This window comes from Eupeodes corollae, chromosome 3 (assembly GCF_945859685.1).
Source record: "Eupeodes corollae chromosome 3, idEupCoro1.1, whole genome shotgun sequence".
NCBI lineage: Eukaryota > Metazoa > Arthropoda > Insecta > Diptera > Syrphidae > Eupeodes > Eupeodes corollae.
This window is the reverse complement of record NC_079149.1, coordinates 1289906-1311643: the sequence shown is the minus strand read 5'-3', so window position 1 is coordinate 1311643 and position 21738 is coordinate 1289906. Positions and strand designations below refer to the sequence as shown.

Below are 21738 nucleotides of genomic sequence, written 5' to 3'. Positions count from 1 at the left end.
AGGTTTAAGATATTTCAAAAATTAACATTTATTAAAATATTGCTCATAGTTTTTCTTATTCGCTGAAAAAAACTTACTGTGCAATTGAAACATTGACTGTGATAGTTATTGCCCAAAGCTTCAACCCATCTGTCACCAGCTTCAACTGGGAATCCACATGCAAAGCACTTAGTGGTAAAGAGTTCATTCCAATCAGCTTCGCAATACGCCAGACCTTCTTCTAGGAAGAATGGAGTGTTGCCAAAGAGCTTGCCACAGTGTGCACAAGTGAAGCACTCTGGATGGAAGTGCCTTCCAATAGCATTCAAGCAATCACCCTAAAATTATTTTGAAAAAAATTATATTTGTATTACTTATCATGAGATCGGCTTCAACTTCTTCATTAAATTAAAATAATATGTGAATAAGCAAAGTAACTCACCTTAATCTTTCCATTGCACTTGCTGCAAGTTGGAGCCAAGTACTTCTCGAAGCAATACTCGCAGTACAAGTCGCCCTTTTCCTCAACGAATCCAACGTCTTGCAATGGACGACGGCAATTACCATTGACACACATGAAGTGGTCGGGACACCAGATGCGACCCAAAGCAGTAATGAAAGGTCCCCTGTTCACAAAAGAGACATAAGAAAGTCAATAAAATCCAAATAGAAATTGTCAAGACATTTAACTAAACAACAGAAGACATGCAAAGGCAAAATCATGCAGCTTCTACCTACCTGCTGATCTCCTTCTCACATTGACAACACACAGGACGCTTACCGTCCTTGAGAAGCTGACTTACAACAGCTTTAGTCTCATCGATTCCCTGTTCGTCCTCAGCTGCTGTTCCCCTGGTAGGTTTTACTGAAATTTCAAAAACCGGAGGATTGACATGGTGGGTGTCTGATATGGGCTCATCGCGTTCGATGTATGAGCGGCGGTCGTTGGCTTGAGTAGAAAGCTCTCCGCCTTTGTTGGGGCGTTTGTTCTTATTGCGAAAGATCACAGTTTCTAGGGGCACAAGTTCAGTAGCTGAAGGTTGAATTGGAGCCGAGGGCGCAGCCGGAACCTGGACTGGGGTCTGTGGCTGAGCTTTTTGTTGCAAAACCATCGGAACTTGAGGTGGTGGAATGGGAATTGTTACCAGAGCCGTTTTCACCTCTGGGTTTGTTGTCATATTTTGACTATTAACAGCGGAGTTTTGCAAATTTTTAGCATCACAGATATCCAACAAGTTCTTCATGTGATGCTTTGTCTGATTCAAACCTGCCTCCATTGTTGCAAGAAGATTGACACTGTTCTGTTTAAGAGGCTGCTGAACTTTCTGCTCCAATGGCATTACTACTTGCGTAGGCTTAAGATCAGCTGGAGCCGTTGGATCGACATTTTTAAAGTCCTCCAGCTCGAAACGCTTGCGCACAACCATTGGACTTCGGGTCAAAGTATTAATGTTACCATTGCTTCCGCTAAGTGTTGTGAGATCATTAGTACTGCTATTTTTCGAATTGTTCGCCAGTCTTGATTCCAGCATGTTAGAAATAATCTTGCCAGCTTCAGCCATAAAATTGTTCTTATTGTTTATGGTGATTTTTCCAATTGAATCCGAGAGCATGCTTGTTGCATCGGTTGGTTGACTAGAACCCGGCATCACTGGTGAAGCCACAGTGGGTTTGGCAAGTGTGGGCTTCCTACGTGGTAATGTGGACGAGGCAATGGGGAATGTCTGTTTTGGAGCGTTAATAGTGTTAGGCTCTGGAAAAGCACAATTAAAAATAAAACACAAAAAATAACAAATTAGCACACAAAAATAAAACATGCAAAGATTTTTGGGAGAATGTTAAATCAAAGTTCGTGACAAACCAAGCAAATAAAAATGGCTGACAGGGTTTTCAACCTATATTTTTGGGGAAGCTTGTTATATGTTGCATCTTTTACAAAAATGACTCTTTCTTCAGACCCCAATAAGGTTGAGTTTGAGGAGTAAAGCAAATAAGGATCAGACTTAATAAAGCGTTAAAGGAAAAGTGAAATTAAATAACTATTAACTTCTATTTGATAAATCGGTTCTTTTTCCTTTGGGACCTGTGTCGAAATTTGAAGTTAAAAGCACAGAAAATAAATTAAAAACACAGTAATTTCAAACCAACAAAAAAACACACGAAAACAGAAGATTGAACTAATTGGCATCACCTGATCTGCATGTTGCAACTGCTGCACAACGGTACACGTACACCGGACTCAACTGCCTTATTTAGGACACCACGACCACGTTTCGGTGCTGAAGTAGCTCCAAAGGCTTTACCTTTGCCGCCAACATTGCTTGGACCTGTGCCTGGAGCCGTAGAAGGAGCAGACGGAGGAGGTGCAAAAGAAGAATTTTGTGAATCACTAACATTCAAAGATGGAATATTAGTTGGGCCCAATTGCTGTTGCTTTTGCTGCGATTGCGGAGCTTGTGCTTGAGCTTGCGGTGGCTTAAAACCGGCCGGACCTGTGGAAGCGGTCGGCTTATATGTGTTATTATTGCTACTCGGCTGCAATTGCATTGATTGTGAACATGGTGCACGACATACATTGCCGCCGGAACCACTGCCAGCACCGGTGCACACCTTGCCACTTACCGGACACCGCATTCCACCCGAATGGAGATGGTGAGTCGGTGAAGGTGGTGGCTTATAGGCAGGCACCGGGATGGCACTGGCACGGCTATGTTGTTGGTTAGTAGCAGAAGCATTTGTTAAGGAGCAGCTTGAGCTAGCTGCTGCTGATGCGGCTAATGACGATGATGATTGCGCGGTATGTGTTTGTTGTTTTTGGGAAACCGATGATTGTGCAGAAGAAGCAGATAGTTGTTGCTGTTTGAAGCCTGGCGGCGGAGCAACCAATTTGCTAGGAGAGGTCGAAGAAACGACATATTTCGGCGGCTGAGGTTCAAACTGTGGAGACAGAACAGTCTTAATGGGGAACTTAGAGACGGGCTCCGGTGAATGTAACTGTGGAAATGTGGTGTCAGTGAGTGTGGCGGCACGAGCGCTAATTGCCTGTGACTGACTGGTCAGATTGGTGATTTCCTGTTCGAGCCCAGACAACCGACGGGCTTGATTTGCTACGAAACCGGTCTTGCCGTACGAACTGCGGACATCGGTGGCGGTGCTAGTGTTAGCACTGGCACTTGTGCTGCTGCAGCTACTTCCGGTGCGGATTTCGATGGTTTTGGCCTTTTGTGTGTGCTCATACTCTTCCACAACCTTGCGTCTACGTTCGATCTGGGTGTTGCCAACCTGGGATGTAGTCTTGCTTTCAAGTTGGGATTTCTTTTCTTCTGCAAGACGAGACTCTTTTTCACGCTTTTGGATAGTAAGATCGCCAACTTGGCGCTGCTGTACAACCTCGGGCTTTTCAACGTAGCTATGCGATCCTGACTGACTAGCAGTTTGATAGTGGGAGAGAAGTTGTCCTTGTTGCTGTTGCTGTTGCATCTGCTGAGCTCCCAAGTAGGACTGTCCAGTGGTGATGGAACCAACTTGAAGGGTTCTAGGAGATGCGGGCGGCAAGTCACTATCCCTCAGCCTTGGCGCACGGATGGCACTGAGAGGATTTGGTGGTGGACCTGGGGCCGGAGACTTGGCACGATCGGGGCAAGGCGAAACAGATCGACGATCAAAGACATGACCCGTTGTTGCCGGGCATTCTTCGAAGCAAAGTTTTTCCGGGGTTTGATAGAACGGTATGATAGGAGCTGGCTTGTTGATCAGCGACGGGGTGTATGGCCTCGACGGCGGATATGATTCGTCGTGAGGCTGATGTTCATCTAGGGATTGGAAAGCCATAGTTACTGGACCAGAACGGTCTTCAACAATTATGGGAACTGTAGGAGTAGGCTTGAGATGTTGTTGATGTTGTTGTTGTTGTTGATGCTGTTGCTGTTGGTGGTGCTGCTGCTGCTGTTTTTGCTCGCTGGCTCTCGTCATAGTCCTGGAGGCAGTTGCGCTCGAACTAGCAGCAGTGTGCGTGGTCATTGAAGACTTCATTGAACTTTGTTGAGTATTAGTGGATTGTTGTTGTAGTTGTTGTTGATGACATTGTTGCTTTTGCTGTTGTTGAGCAGTTGAGCAAGTGGCCTTACAACAGGTAGACGCTGCTGCCGCCATTGTCGGTTGTGGCGATGGTGGTGTATCTACGAAAGCAAGCGGTACATTCTCTCTAAGCTCAGGTGGTTCCGGGGTACGACAGGGTCTCTGTGTTGGCAAAACTGTCCAATTTCTCTGATACTGTGGTATTGTGTCGGGTTTGTGTAGGCCAGATGGGGAGGAGCGCGACTTTAAATGACTTAATGGAGAAGGTGGCGGGAAGGGCACCCTATGATCTTCAAACATCTCATCGATTTCTCGAGCGCTCAAGCTTAAATCGGCTTTAGAATGAATAGCAGAAGAGGTGGTTGACAAAGAGGTTGTTTTGGTCTGTTGTTGTTGGTATTGTTGGACGGACTTGGAAGAGGTAGAACAACATGTGGAAGACATTTGCGAGACATTGGAAGATGTGTTGCGCTGAGATTCACGACGCATGGACTCATAATTGGCGTTAGCCGCGGACTCTTGTTTAATGGAGACTACAGAATTGCGAGGAGTGCCAGATGGGAGGGGATCACGTGATGGTTGGAAAGGCGGTAAGGAGGATATGTTAGTCATATTGGCAAACGCGGATGTTTGACGTTCTTCGGTTCGAGAGAATTCGCAGGTATCATCATTAGAAAGGACTTGGAACTGATAAGGTTTCTTTTGCTCAGCTTTCTGTTGCTCTTCAATTAGCTGTGTTGCCTTCTCTGGATTCAGAGGAGTGTATGGGCGATCGGGCGCCGTGATTAGTGCATCGACCATCGAGAGCTTTTCAGTGGGCGTAGGGAGATCAAGAAGCTGAGAACAGACATCATGACCGAAGGGGTTATAGGGCGTATCGGGAGCAGTTGTGAGTGCTTTCAAGAACGGTGACTTAGGTCTCCGATCTTCCCGCTCATAAGGAGTCATATCAATCGGAGGAGGCAAATACGGTTCGGTTTCTTCGGGGAGAGTTATTTCGTTATTAGGGTTTGGAGTGAATTCTAGTTTGAAATCAGGTGCGGTTGTCATAACGTTCGTAATAAATGATCCTTTCGGGGGTGACTCACGCAAAAACACTGGCTCTGGCTCAGGCTCGGGCACTGGTTCAGGCTTGGGCTCAGGAGCGCGTGCTGCTTCCTTCTTCCTCTGACATTCCTCCTGTTTTTCTTTTTCAATAGTCTCCGGGTTGCACTGACAAGCGAAGTCACATGGTTTTGGGCATAGGCATTCTACCATATGGACTGGAGTTTCCGGAGCTGTTGTCAAAGCTCGAACCATTGGACTGATCCACTCCTTGGGTACAGGATTGGGAATATTTGTCGGCGGAATGGGTTTCACCGGTGGAATCTCAATTTTAATTTCCGGAGTCGGTTGGAATATTCGTTGACTTTCAAGAATCTCTGATCGATCTTCGATAACTAGAGTTTCAGAGTTAGACTCTTCACCACAAACTTTGTAGACCTCTTTTTTAATTTCAGGTTCTTCTACAGATTTTTGCTGCTGTAATGGTTCAACGATTTTTGGAGGCTTTTGCGGCTCCTCTTCTTTCTTTGCAGGGGCTTCCTTTTTCGGTTGGTCTATTGGTTTTCTTTCGGGCTCCATTTGTGGCTCATCAACAAATTCCACATGACGGGGTGCCCTTGGAGGTGGTATTGGACTTGGAGTTACTTCCCGGACCATATCAACCAAACGGTATGTACTCAGAGTTCCCGCTAAACTTTCAACGCACTCCTGGGCACTTCTTCGTCCGGAAAGACATTCCGAGGAACTCAAGTAACACTGATCACCTTGCTGCTGCATTGCAGCTACCTCCATGTCCATGTGGTAATCCAACTCGGATCCCGATTGTTCATAGCCCTGCATCTGATAGGCCTGCACCTGAGCGTTATACATTCTTTGGTACTCTTCCGAAGTTGTCGTTGTGGTTGTGCAAGTTGAGGTGTAGCTATCGGAACTAGACTCAATTTCCGGGGCATGCATGCCCCTAAGACCACTCAACTGTGGAGCCGACCTGCTTTGCCATTGCATTTGCTGTTGTTCCTCTTGCTCTTGTTGCAAACGCTCTTGAGCTTGTTGCTCCTCACAGACATGCTTTTCATGCTGAATAGGCTTCGGGACAACATGTTGAGTCTCTGGCGGAGGTATGTACAAGGGAGCAGCAGTGGGTTTATCGTGTGAGTCATCCCTGGGTGGGGGCCAGTTAAAAGAGTTACGAGATTCCCGATTTGCCTCACAGATCTCATGATCTTCTTCAAAATATGACGCGGCACGATGCTCTTCCATATGCTGATGATGTTCGCACTCATAATATTGATGTTGCTCATATTCTGTTATTCAGGGTTTTTGGGTAATACGTTTATCAAGTTCAAAATGAACAGTCACAATTTCGGACAACAACAGATTCGGAGATGAGGAGGAATGAGGATGTGTGGTTTATGTACGAGTAAAGGGGGTTTCGGTGGTATGGAGTATGATGAAAAATTTAATATGTGACATAGCATGAGTATTAATGTATATTTATTTTTTTTTGCAGAGAGAACCACAATTATGAGAATTGAAATGCGCATTTTTGTACAAATGTTTTTTTTTCGCATTTTTTCATATTTTTTTTTCCAAAAATCAAAAAAGAGAAAAGTAAAAATTCAAACTGTTAAGAAGCGATATTTACATAATGATGCTCAAAAGCAAAGCTAAACAATTTATGTTCACTAAAAAATGTTAATACACAGAAATGAGTAAAAAAGGCACAAACAAAAGGAAATTACTAACGGAAAATATGTAAAGCTGAGGAATTTATGATAAGTTTTTGAAAAATGTGTAGGTGTGGTATTTAAAAAATAGTCAGTTTAATGAAATAATACATATCACAAATGTTGGAAGTTTTCAATGTGAACCCAATAATTCATAACTTTTAATGTTTTTGAAAAGTTCCGAGAAGTTTCGAGTCTTTTTTTTCAATTTCATGATTTTGATAAATGTTTTCGTTCTTTGTTATACTTTAATGAGAGTTGTAAAATATTTCAATCTTTAGAATTTTTACAGTAGCAGAAATCATGGAGACATTTTCCAAATTAATTTTTTACGACAAAACCAATTTCATTAAAGTGACTTTTTAATTTTTTTTTCGGCCGGACCCTTTTATATTTGAGGTAAATTTTCTCAAGAAAACTAAAACTGTTTTTCAAAAATAAATACAAATTGCAACAATAGATTTAAATTCAATTTTAAATTAATGTCAAAATAACGCAACCATAAATCTCTTAAACTTTGATTCGATTTTTGGAATAACCCACTAAACTTATTCAGGTTTTCATATTCACTTATATTTTTGTTTATTGAAAAACGAGGAACAAACTTTCATCCTATAAAACAGATAAAATTCTATTTCGCGAATTCAACCTTTAAATTGAATATTGTTTCATTTTCCACACTCTTTATGTTTTTTTTGTTTTGAATAATAAACAATTTTCAAAACAATGTGAAACCCCAAAATCAACTTGCTCAGAGTCAGAGTACTTGTAGTCCTACTTCTACGTCTTCGTCTACCCCATAGATTTTCAGCTCTAGCTTTTTTCTTCTTTATTTTTTATTAGGAATATAAAGCGATTGAACCTTAAGAAACTCATGGAGACATATTCTACAAATATTACCTTTTATCTTGCATACAGTTTAGGGCATAGAATAGAGAGATATTATGTATGAATTTACGTGTATATGTGGAACATATGTTGGGAAAATGTTTATCCTTGCTCCTGACTAAAGGAAGCAAGGGAGGAAATTATAATTTTGTTTTTGTCGTTTCGCGTGAATGCTTCGGTGAATTGTTAAGTAAAGTGGAAAGATGCATTTCTTCTTATCTACTTTACAAAAAGGATGTGTTGTGTTCCTGTTTCATCGCTTTTGTTATATTGTCGTTTATGGCTTCACTCTCTCTCTGGCTTGGCAATGATGAAAGAGCTTTTTCAGTGAATTTTCTTATTATTTTATTTACATTTAGAAAAATAAAGTAGTTTATTTATATTAAAGTCAAACTGTCTACGTAAAATTGTTTTTAATAAAATTTTGTTTGTGAAAAATGTCATGGACAGGAAAAACATAAAAAGAAAATAAAACTATTTTCTTTTTTTTCATTGATTTTTAAAGAAAATTCGAGGAGTTCTAGATATTTGAATATAACATGAATCGAGATTTCTATAAACAATCACCTTTAGGTTCTTTGCAACTGGAGCTTAGATCTTGGATTTACGGGCTCTCGAAATAATCTATAATATATTTTCCACAAAACCAAGACACTTTCCAGACCGAACGTCAGTGATTCCTGAGGCTCTACAAACATTAATTTTGTGTGATTAAAAACATAGGAATGAATAGTCCTTGTCTAAATCCATTATGAAAAACTCTTGTAACTTCATCAGCGCCAAAAGTGTTTAAAAAAAATGACGATGGTCGCATCTTAATTAAAATTTTCAATTTAAAGTTAAAGAATTTGAAATACTAAAAAGAAATTGCTAAAACAAAAAACATTCAAACTTACCGTTGGATACAATAAGTTAATTGAATCTGGGTTATATATTAACAATTCAAAAGAAGTTGAAAAGAAATTTATTTGAATTTTGGTATCAATTCAATAAATTGGTATATTTTAAAATTTAAGTTAAACGTGCAGTTAAAGTTTTATTAAAATATAAATAAGTTTCGAAAATATTAACTTAAGTAAGAAGTTCTCACAACACTAAAAGCACTCAATTATAGAGAATTTAAAATAAAGTTAATTCCACATTCATTTTTTATAACGTTAAACGTAAACGGAAGTAAATAAAAATTAAATTTAATTTTTACTCTTAATGTGAATTTAGTATGAAGAAGTTTATTTTTTAAATTAAAAGCCAAATTTATTAGTCGGATTAGAATTTTTGTTTGTTTGATATAAACTTGAAACACAACATACCTGGGAATTTCTATATTTTATTATTATTAACGAATGGGATAATAATTTCAAAAAAATTGAGGTATGTTTATTTTTTCAAAGTGCATAATTTTGGAGTTTTATTCAAGGATCAATTTTTGGTAAGTTTACATGATGGACAATTAATATTTATTCATTTAAAGTAAAGAACTACGTTCGTTTGTTTTTTTTTAAATAAAATTTGGTTTTGGGAACTAATCCTTATTCATGCTGCCATGCATCTCAGTAATATTGGTATCCTCCTGATAGGTTTAAAAAACAAAACAAAATAAAAATAAGGAATAATAATGTATTAAAATTCAAAAATTATTTTCAAGGGAAAAATATATTAAAAATACAAAATTAAATTGAGAACCATATTTTTCCTCTTATCTTTTTTTTCTAAAAATGTGTAAACAGAAATATTTCAATGAATTTCTTCGAAGTTAAGCGGCTCCAGAAAAAATAAAAATCGTCAAAAATCAATTTCCAACAGACATCATCTTAAACAGTATTAACATTGCCCAATTTCATATCTTAATCATGTTTTCCAAGGAGGAGTTGTTTTCTTCTTATGACCAAAAACAAAAACAACCCATAATCACATATAAAATGTCCCTCCTTTCAGGCTCTCGACTCGGACTTCTTACAGAGAAGCTCATAACGACCAAACAATAATAATAAAGTCCAATTCAGAGTACAAATTAGCTCTATTATTATGCTATTCATTTATTTTGATAACTTTTCCATAGGGACGAAAGTGTATATTTCTGTACTTATACATTTGTGTGCGAAATGATTCTAGGACGAGATATAAAATTCCCATTTAAGAAATATTTTTATCTGTGCAATTTCGAGAGCTCATCATTCAATTGACCCGTATTATGTTGATGTTTAATATTAATATAAATATTTTTTCTGGCTCCTTTTTTGAACCTTTTTTTATATACTTATATTTTTCTGTTTGTTGGTGGTATTGGATGGATGATGGCGATGACGATGGCGCAAGCATGTCCTAAAGCTCTGTTCCATTTTTTCCCAATTTAATATATTAAAATCGAAAAGAACGACACAAAAAATATAACATTATGACATAATATTCAGGAAACCGAAACTGTATGAAAAATACTCTCCATGAAATGTTCTCATTTTAAATATTTGGGTTGAGATGTGACCCATAAAATTGTTGAAAAAGAAATATTACGTAGTTGTATTTTATGTGTGTGTGTGTAGGGTAGGTATAAGGACGAAAACGTAAGTATAAAGGTAGCAATGGATAATATGTATGATGACAGGACAATGTCATTTCGAGTGTTATCAGGCGCTGTGTGTCACATTTACGACGTGACCAGAAATGATGAATGAAGCAGAGCTGGGATATTGAAATTTAGGGTTATGTCGTAAAGGTACCTTTTAAAAGGATTTAAATAAATGTATTCCTTATAATGCTGCAATGGAATTGGTACGAATATTTATGTTTTCTCTTTTATATTTTTGTTATATATCAAAAATTGTATTAACCTATATTAATTTTTGACTGTAATCGTATTTTCTTTAAATTGAATCCTTCAAATTGAAAGAAAATTAATTTTTTTCGCATTTTAAAAATATAATTAATATGTTTCAATAATATGACTACAACTTTCCATTGGTTGGTTGTATTTTAGAAATTATTTACTTCCCATAGGAAGGTATTGTTTATTTGTCTGATTTTTCGAGTTGACAATTTTAACATTTGACGACGGTTCGAAGTCTCTAGAGTCTAGAGTCTCTAGATGTTTAAAAATATGTCAGTGCGTGCGTGTTACATCCATACGTTCGGGAAGCTTTTTTCGTCATCTATATCTCAAGAACAAGAAGATATCGACTTGAAATAAATTTTCTTTTACTTAAAATAGGACAAAAAGATGAAGAAAGGACTCTCAAACAAATTGGTTGGGTGTTTTTTTAGTCATAAGAATACAAAAAAAGTGAACATTTTATTTAACCCATAACATCTCACGAACCAATAACGCTAGCAACTTGAATTAAATTTTGTATTATATATTTATTTATTTATATTATTATACCAGACTAATACAATTTTGAAACAAATCTAACTATCCTTATTTTTTGTTAATCAAAAAAATTGAAAACAAATAATTGAGACCTCGAATATTTTACGAACAAAAAATTATTTTATTTCCAAAATAAATGTATGCAACTTAAAGTAACGTTTTTGACATTTGGTAAAATTTTGAAAATAAAAAGAGCAGACATTTGTACTTATATAAAAATAAAAATCTAAAAAATAACACTGCTATAAGTTGGTTTATCAAAACGGCTCACTACAGCGCTTATTGGATCTCAGGCTAGGTTGCCTTGAGATCGCCATTTCTACCATAAGTTGGTTAGCATTGATTTTCGACTCCAATATCTTTTGAAAAACGTTGACTTTAAACTAATTTGATCCTATTAAAAATATTTTTTTTCAACATTCAGCAAAATTTTTAGAATAAAATAATTGACAGTTTGTTTACAAAACAAAAAACAATTAAAAAAGATTACTGAAACTTGAAACAATTGATTTTCGACGAAAAATCTTTTTAAAAATTAAGGATATTGGCTCCAAATTAATTTTATCTTGATCAAAAATTAAACTTACAACCCTTTTTACCAAACACGGAAACCTACAAAAACAATAAGAAACTAAAAAAGAAATGGTTTCAATTTAATTATAAGGAGAGTAAAGAAAAATATTGACTTCAAATTATATTGTTGTGAATATTTTGTTTAAGTTTGGTGAAAAAGAAATTGGAAGACTGGATGAGAAGTTAGCAGTGTGGGTCGCATCCCAAACTCTATTTTATTTTTTACAATCAATCAGATTTAAACAAATAAATTAGGTCGCATGACCGTCCATTGGGAACTAGGACTTAGTGACTTACAACTCTCAACTAGTGTGTGCTATTGTCAGGGATGAGGGGACCTGCAATTTTAAGCCGAATCCGAACGGCTTATTTGAGAAACACTTTTCACGATTCTTGAAGAATTTGTCAATAACTCGCAAGAGCCAGTACCTGTTAAGAAAACTTAATGTGGCACAGGCAAGGAGCTAAGACCTCTGGCATGACAGTCCAACGCACTAACCATCAAGCCTCTGGTACTACCATTAGTCAGTTTGCTATTTTAATTTTTTTTTTTCATACAAAACTGTCAATCAGATTTTACTAAAAATGTTATTAAATGTTAATAACGAAATTGTTATAACAAGACGTTTGAGTGAAAGAACAATTTTAATTGTTTTTAGTAGGTTTTGGTTTTTTTGCTAGAAATTCGATTTTTCTAAAAATTACACCAGACATCGACGGTATTATTTTTCTATGGATACAATTAATCTATTGGTAACATCATTTTTCGTTCGTAACTCATTCCGTGCGACGAATATTTTAATTTCTTGATTTACCTATAAGCTTTAAGTTAATGTTAAAATCCGTATTATCTCTTCTAGTGTGTAATATATTTATAATATTATTATTATTAAGCAACGAAAAAAAACGAAAACCTTTGTTTTTAAGTTTGAAGCCAGAATCATTATTTCGGCTAGACTACTTAACCCTTTTGAACAATTGCATATTAAAATAAATTTGTATTGTAAGTACCTCCTACTACATAATTATAATTTTCATAAAAAATAAAATTAAATTTCTTTGTTTCCAAAAAAAGGAAAAAAAACGCAACTCTTACAAAATCATATTGTGTTCAGCACATTAAATCGTACGCAATTTCATTCATATTTTTGTTTTTTTAATTCCAACCAACTAATTAATCCTCTTAAAAATATTATCTCCAACAACAATTTGAATGTAATACATGTATGAATATTGGTGTTTTTATTTTTTGATACTATATACAACAGTTTTGTAGGATATTTGTTCAGGCTTGAACGAATATAATATTAGTGATAAATTAAAGTACCAGATGCTGTTCATTTTTTGTGAGAATTTTAAAATTTAAAAAAAGTAATAAAGTAATAAATATTCTATGTGGAAGTGTATAATTTAAAAAAATGTGTATTTATCTCATTTGCCGCATCAATTGCAACTCTACAAGTTTAATAACAAATATATAGCATCACACCGACATCCATCGGTGCCTAAGAGAGGAAACATTTTATAATCAAAAGGACCCAGAAATGCATCAGAATACTGTTTCCTCAAGCGTGTAACTTGCATTTTTGTTGCTTCAATTTTACGTCCAGAAAATGCACATAAACACAAATATACTTTGTATTTATCCATTTTAATTTCGTTAATTGTTAAGCCAATAAGGAAGGATGTTAAAAAATAATTGCATACTTTTTTCATTTTTACTTGTGCAGTGTGCACCGTGTTCCACTCGTATGCATGTTGTAAAAAATGAAAGAATCCGTCAATTCAATTATACAACAATATTTAAGGATATTAATGCATTCTCCATCCCAAGAAGGCAGAAAGTCAATACCATCAGGTAAGTTGCGAGGAGTAACATCTATTTGAGGTTAATTATGATTTTTACCCCTTTTTGTGACATTTTGTTTTTAATTTTCCCCCAAGGACTCCAATATGATTTAATCAATGGCCAAAAGAAATTAATGGAAGCGTCTGATAATAATTTATGTTGCAGTCCGACTACTGTTGCAATAGTAATAATAATTAGGTGGTTTAAAAAGCAGCAACAAAATATTAAAACCGCAACTCATTTTATTATGATTGGTGTGTGGAATGGTAATATAAATTATCCTCGCAGGACGACAAGCGAGTCAAGCAAATAAAATATCAGATGCAATGTTTGTATTGGGCAAATGATGGAATAAAGGGCTTCAGCAAGAAAAGCTGTTTTATTTATTATATTAAGGACTTTTTTTCTGTGTAGCTATTTGTATATCATTTATATGATTTTGCATACCTCGGTAGAAGTTATTATTGGGTCCGGTGGTGATGGGCTTTCTGTATTGTGTTGCATAGAAAGAGTGTGGGCGTCCTATGTACAGTAACATACATAACAATATATACAATAGAACATAAATGATAAAGGTTTGAGATAAATAGTTGATGTTGTTATGGTATTTTTTGTTTTCCTTTTTTTATTTTGTGTAAAAGTTTAATTATATTTGATTTCTTTTGTTAGGTGGATATTGATTGGTCACAGAGGAGACAGATTTATTTTTTAATAGGGATATTTTTCCAAAAAAAAGAAGGTTTTTGTCAGTAACATTTAATTTTTTTAGCCAAATATACAAGTTTTATTTTTGAAAGTGAATGGGATGCCAAAGTATTTGTATAACTTATTTAGAATCATACCTTTTCATTTATTTGTGTAAAATTGCTTCATGGAACTGAAATTCTTATCGGTCAAAGAAGAAGTTATTATAAATATTTAAGAACTAAATTTCTTTTTTTTAATTGGTATTAATCAAGAGAAAATGAAATATAGCCGCATTTTTGCCCTCGTAAGAATTTGTCTCCAACTTTTAATCCAACGTTTTCATGATTTGGTACAGAAAATTGGTTTGAAACGACAACTCTCTTTCGTATTTTACTCGTTTAATGAAAGCTTCTAGACATCTTAAGGGCGTAAATTCTGAGAAGTTTTGATGGCAGTTGCATATGTTTGACAATTGATAATGTCTTCATTTTTTTAGAAATGAGGAAGCAGCTGCCTTTGCGATGAATAGCAAACCATGTCGAGTCGTGCTTTAGCTTTGTCAACCCCTTAACTTATAATCAATTTATTAAAAGCATTAAACGGATTGAATGGACTATGTAGATCGCAATGGACCTATGTCAGTGATCATATTGGAAAACTAAATGTCATTAAATTATTTTCTATATAAAAAATATACAAAACGTATTCCACAATTTGTCTGTACTGGATTATTTTTCAAGCTATCAAAATATGACCCGATACAAAATTTGTAACTTTCAGTAAACTAGCAGCTAATAAATTGTCTTTGAAAACTTTAAAATTTTCTACAGCATAAACCAAAAAATGTGAACTTGAATTCTTGATAATTTGATAAACCCGTTAGGCTTCATAGTATCTTACAGTTTAAATTAATATGTTCGTTTGAACTCATCAAGTGTCACTTTTTAGGCGTGTTCAGATGAACCGCCTTTCAAAGGGAATAAATATTTCGCTAAGCATTTAATTAAAAGTTGGAAATAACTAGTTGAAGCTAAGTGGATATAAAATTGGTAACAGGTAAGATGCTTAGCTATTAACAACTATTAGTTATTTAAATTTTTTCGCCTATGACTTGACTAGAGAATGCAGAGATATTAAAATCTTTTAAGTCTCAAACACATTTACTTTGCAATCAACAAACTATTTTCTCATAGAACCTATTCGTCTTATTGATTGTGTTGAAAATAGGCTCTTTTGGTCTTTTTGGTTTGGGAATGCAAATAAAAAACTACTTAATTCTTTGGTCTTTAACCGATAAGATTCTTCCAATCCATGAGAAATCATCAAAACCCAAACTTTTACTAATCTATATACAAAGTACAAATTGATTTAGATTAATTTTCAAAAATTCAATAGACACGATCATAACATCTCTAAGCCGAAGCCCTTAATTTATATCCTTTTGGGATGTTGCCCTTATAAGAGCAATATTGTCAGATACGAATATACAATTCTAGCATTTCATTCACTTTCCATAAATTTAGTTCCCAATTTAACACAAAACCTATTTAATCCAATTCCAATTCAATATTGACACTCTCGGGTTTGAGTTGAATTGAGAGAGGGTGTCAATGGTTGAGTTGTGATATACATACCTTGGGGACCAGCATTGCTCCTTGGCAAAGTAGCATACATATTATTTGCTGGCTGTTGCTGTTGCTGTTGCTGCTGCTGTTGAGCTGGCCTAGGTTGGCCCCAGTTGTTGTTTGCAGCTGATGGTGGTGGATATGAGGTTGGTGATTTGGGGGCAGCTGCCGGAGCTGGAGCACCATATGGACGAGCGAAACCCTGATTTACCTGTTGGAATACAGTGTGCAGAAAAATAAAGCGTACATTTTTAATTCGATTCAACATTTTAAAAAACCGCAATTTTGTGTTGGCTTTAGTGAGTGAGTAGTTGGTTGGTGTATAAAAATTTACATAAAATTTGTATGTGCATTGCATCACAACATTAAACAGAGTAAATAAGAAAAAATAAATGCGCAGCCAAGTATGCAACAAATTTGCACTTACCTTGTAGTTGACTGAAACTCCCTTACCGGGTGGGATAACGCTCCTTATTACGTTGCCATGCAACGTTACGTATTGGAACTGATCGCCGTCCTGCCCGGTGCGTGAGTTAATTGAATCATCAGCTCTGCCACCACTGGGGGCTGATCCTTGTCCGCTGACACCCTGCGGGAAGTTAAATAATTTAATCCCGTCTGAGGACGATTCAGTGTTGTCGTTGTTTGTGTTCGAGTTACTGTTTAATTTTTTATTTGAATACTCTTTTAAAAATTTACTATATACATTGGCTTGGACGGAGGCTCCGCCGTTGCTAGGGTTGTTGCCGCCAGATGATGCATATCGATTGTTCGAGTTCATATCGTTTTCGTTTTGCTTGCCACTTTGATTAATTGTCATTGAGTTCGGGTGTTGTTGTTGTTGTTGTTGTTGTATTTGATTGAATTGATGATACTTTTGTTGTTGCTGAGGAAGTGGTGGGGGTGGAGGTGGCGGCAACTGAAAGTCTGTAGCAGTGATACCACTTCCAGTCGAGGACGAAGTTGACTGTTGTCGCGAGTGTCCTGGTGACGATGATGAAGATGCAAATCGGTCTAATGACAGAGTTGATGTTGAATTATAACTATTGCTATTGGCAGTGTTGCCATTGCCAATATGATTGTTTAAGGAATTTTCAATGTTTGCGTTGTTGATCGGACTGCAACTACTGTTATTGTTGATTCCATTTGTTGACGAATAGGGTGACAAGGACAAGGATGACGATGAGGCTGTCGAGAGGCTACTGTTCGTGCGTGAATGATTGTTAATGGTGGAGTTATTGTTGTTGTTGTTGTTTGTGGAGGTTAAAAGGTTGCCATTGCAAAATGCATCTTGTATTTGGAATTGTTGAAGTTGTGTTGGTGACGGAGGTGGTGGCAGGGGTAGATCAGATATGTTTGTGCTTTCAATCTGAGTGTTTTTTTTGTTTAGTTAGGCAAAAGGGCAGCAAACAAGTGTTATTAGGCAAAACATAAAGAAATAAAACATACAAACTTTTAGTTAAAAATTCTTTTGGAAAAAATTAAAAAAAAGTTGTTAAATAAAAAATATTGAGGTCCTATTTCTTCTTGTGTTACTTCTGCAAACAATTATTGCATAGTAGTTAAAATTGACCGCTTTATTTTGAAAAATCACGTAGATTCGTCGCAGAAGAGTTTAACTTCTATTACATCAAATTTTGACTTATCTTAATCTTCATTTTAGAATTTCGAAAAAAAACATACCTAACAAAATCTATTTTTCTAAATTACAAATTATAGAATGTGTTAAATAAACTTAATCTCAACGTATTCAAGTTTCGGGAAAATGACAAAGTACATAAAGTTTGGTTTGTCAGAATTTTGAATCTTGAAAATTTTGAATTTTGAAAATTAAATCAACATAATTTTCACAAAATCTGCCGGAAAAATTGAAAAAGTGATAAAACACTAAAATAGGATAAGAAAATATGAAGAAATTTTAGAATTAATAGATTTAATTCTTTTTAATAACATTTAATAAAAACTTTGTGAAAAAACTTTATACAGAGCTGAAATTTATCAAATAAATCTAATTTTTATATTTCTTCTCTTCGATTCTCGTGAACTAAAAATAAAGACTTTAATTTAAAGTTTATTTTTCCTTCTTTATTTTATTTTTTACTAAATGGTTTTTAACGAAAAGGTTCGTACTAGGTCAAGGTCATTAACGTATCCTTAAAAATTAAAATATATTCTTCTAGCTTCACTTAATCATCGTTCCAAAAAATATATCAACTAAAACAAATTAATTTAAAATTATTGTTAATTTTTTTAATCACATGAACAGTATCGCAGAAACGCAGCAAAAATTGAAAATTCTTTAAAATAGCAACTTTTCTTCTTTCTATAAAGGGGAATGGTTATGATTATGTAACTGACTTTTATTAGTTTTTTTATATTTTCAATATTATTTAAAATTTATATTTCGTTCGTTTGCTACAACAATCACTTTAAATAAACTCTTTTATTCGATATATTGAAAAATATAAAAAAATATTATTATTTTAGTGTCCGGCTACACGGACACCATCCGTACGCGTTGAAATGTCGAACTAAAAAATCTCTGCTATATTTCATTTGCATTCTGCGATCTATGAGTTCAAAATAAATTTAAAAAAAGACAATAAAAATAGGTAGTTTTTGTGTCGCCGTCGCGCATATAAAATAAAATGTACTTTAAAAAGGTGTTGGTGCAATTGCCAATCTATTTGTGCACAGATGCACACCTTTAATTTGCAGGAAGCGAAGTTGCATCTGCATTCTGTACTAGGTACATTGAGAGTCATTATACAAGAGTATGCCCCGATTAAAAGAAAGAGGGAGCTAAATTTAAATCTTAGTTTTTCATGCCAGAAAAATGTCTTCTATTTTTTTTTTTTTTTTTAATAGATACTTAGGTACCTAGTTCATGTGGTTTTCAAGTAGTTATACTATATAGTTATTTTTTTTAAAGATATGTCGCGATTGATTGAGTGGTTTGAAAGATTTTTGCATTTTGATCATTAAAATAATATTTTCAAACCTAAATTCAAAATTGTAAGTTTTTTATAACAAAATGAGGAAACATATTGTGGACAGTTTTGTATTTATTTATATTTTGAAATATGAACCAGTTTTGATACAGTTAAAACCACAAAATATTCGAGCACACAAAACACGCAGATTATTTGAATGATAAATGTAAGTGCTTTAAAAAATCAGTTAGGTCACTATTCTTCTGAGTGCCTGAAATAAAAAAAATAATTGATCTTCTTTTAATATTATGCTTTAGCACCTATAGGTTTTTTTCAGAAGTGCAGATTGATGAAATAATTTGTTCAGGAATGTATTTTTATTCATTTTAAAACACAAGAGTGATTAAAAACAATACTTTATGTCCTGAATGCATAAATGTAAGTTGTTTTAAACATTTAAAAATAGAATTCCATAAACAAGCAGTACTATCAAACATTTAAACTTCACAAATTTTTGAGATATGGTTTAAGTTCAAAAAATAAGTCTTTATATTCTATTCCTTCTCTTCAAAAGAATGATCTGGCAAGCCTATTTGATTATTAGCCCATTTTAAATAGTCCGTCGAGTGTATTGGTTTTTTGATGTTTTTTTTTGCCATCAAAAGTACTTTCGATTAAAAACTACATTGTCACCAGATTAAAATAGTTTTGTGTTTTAATTCTTTTATTTTTTAATTTAAATTCAAACAATAAGTTAAAAATAAATCTATTAATTTGAACACCAATGCAATAAAAATGTACCGTTTGTGTTCTAAATTGTTCACACCTGCAAAGAGTGTTAAAAAAAACAACAACAACAGGCCTGTACCGAACAGTACACGTGGTTAAGAAAAAAAATATAATTTTAGTGAACACTCAAACTCAAAAACATGATTTAATCAACTTTGTTAGGGAATGCACTCAGTGTTTTTTTTTTGAAAAAAAGATACATTTACTGTTAGTTTTTGTTCTACTTACATTGCTGGGTGGCGCAGAGTACAATGGGGTGGTTGTTCCATTAGTTGGAGAACCATTGTATCCGATGTTATTTAAAGCCGCGGAAATAGTTGAAGCACTCAGTTTGGTGTTTCTGTAAAAAGTTAAAAAAATAATTCAGTAAAAATTTTATTCGAACTAAGTAGATACTCGTGCATAGATAGTTTTGAAAGTAATTAAAAAACAATTAAAGGTTCAGAAGATAAATCTATTTAATTATAACAAAAATAGATTTGTGTTTTTTTCGATTGAAGTTTAAATTTTTGTAAAGGTGAATTAAGCTATTGAAAAAATATATGTACAATAGCTCTTCAATTATCTGAGATTTTATAATGCAATGATTTTGCTGGTACTTCAATGTCATTGTGGACAGTTTTTTGTTTGATCGCTTTGTCTGTTCTTATTTTTAACATTAATTAAGGGCGAGAACAATATTTGTTTGATGATAGGGTGGACAGGTACCTTTCTATAGCAAATTGGCAGCGAAATCTGCAAGGAATTTTGTAGAAAAAATGTCAATATTCACTATAGACATCATATGTAAATCTTCAAGAGCTAGGTCTTTATTAATTTCCCATAGGAAGATTTGTCGAATTGAAAATGTTTACATTTTTCTACGTTTCAAGGTCCCTAGAGTCTAAATAAATGACTTTTAAAGAGTAAAGTAATTGTATGCAACGAAAAATAACGTTTTTGATATCAAGTAAAATTTAAAAAAAAAAAACGAATTGACATTTTTTTTCTACAAAAAATAAAAACCTAAAAAAGCATGAATAAAAGGTTGTAAGAATTGATTTTCGACTCAAGTATCTTCTTCAAAATTAAAGACATTGGCTTAAAACTAATTTCATCTTATAAAATGTATTGTTTTCAACATTCAGTAAAATTTGAATAGTTATCTGACAGCCAGATGTTTTCATAAAAACTAAAATCTACAAAAAAAAGTACGCAAAATTGGTAAAAATTGATGTTCGATTTTCAATATCTGGTGAATAAATGAAAGTATTGACTACAAAATATTTATCTCGCACAAAATATATTATAAACAAGACATATCGACAGACGGGGTGGTATGTTATCAGCACCTTTTTAATTAAATTTATTTTTTTTCTAAAAATCTAAGCCTTTAACAAAAATGTAAGTTAAATTTTATGAAGAATTATTAAAAAATACTCAAAAATGTGCCTTTTGATTTTTAACTTCCTATTGAAATTAATTGTAAACGGTCCAATTTGTTTACCTAAAATATCTCACGAACTAATTCATTTCAACGCTATTAATTACAATTATTATTATTTTATTAAATTCAACTAAAAGTTTTGTTTTATAAATCAATAAACCTGAAGAAGTATACTTGCCAACATAAATATTTTACCTACGAAGAATAAATAAAATTAACATTAACAATTATATTCTGTAATTAAAAATAACATTTTTTACAATTATTGCAACTTTTAGAAAAATAAACAATTAACAAGAAATATAAACCTACAAATTAAAAATTAGAATTCGCCTTGAATAATTGGAATGAAGAAATTGACTTCGAACTTATTTTTTTAAATAGAAAAAATTGTTAGTAATATTAAATACAAAAAATGTATCTGACAGTTAAAAAAAAAGATGAAAAACTACTAAACATATCTTCAGAATGTCTTGAAACCAAATACAGGTGTATTAAAAAAGACCACAAATGGGAAGGCTTCAGCGAACGTAGGTCTCTTTTTTTCTGGTTTAATGATTTGTTACCAAGAAACTAAAGTTTTATTGATTTCTTGGAATTTAAATAATTATGTATGAAAAATTTCGCTGAAAAGAGTTTGCCATTAGTTGACGCATTCTCAATATTGAAACTTTATGACTCTAATTTTCGAGATAATTGTCATCAAAAATTAGAAAGAGATATTAAAACATTCAACTTTTTGCTACCACTAATTTTTTCTTCAAAAGTCTGATTTTT

At 34.0% G+C, this 21738-nt stretch overlaps 1 protein-coding gene across 8 annotated transcripts in view; it reads right to left on the bottom strand.

The window, feature by feature from the left end:
* Positions 1-21738, bottom strand: part of LOC129950208 (PDZ and LIM domain protein Zasp) — an 89822-nt gene that overhangs the window by 905 nt on the left and 67179 nt on the right. The window contains exons 10-17 of one of the 8 annotated variants that reach the window (XM_056062056.1): positions 19764-19875; positions 16520-17182; positions 16241-16402; positions 15823-16024; positions 13949-14023; positions 2171-2471; positions 422-605; positions 78-317 (exon numbers count right to left, since the gene is read on the bottom strand). In XM_056062056.1, coding sequence (XP_055918031.1) covers positions 78-317; positions 422-605; positions 2171-2471; positions 13949-14023; positions 15823-16024; positions 16241-16402; positions 16520-17182; positions 19764-19875 — 1939 coding nt within the window. Of the gene's footprint in view, positions 1-77; positions 318-421; positions 606-717; positions 1733-2170; positions 2472-9087; positions 9286-13948; positions 14024-15822; positions 16025-16240; positions 16403-16519; positions 17183-18860; positions 19018-19763; positions 19876-21738 lie in introns of those variants that run through there. The other 7 variants (XM_056062058.1, XM_056062054.1, XM_056062057.1 and 4 more) reach the window with 7 other exon arrangements.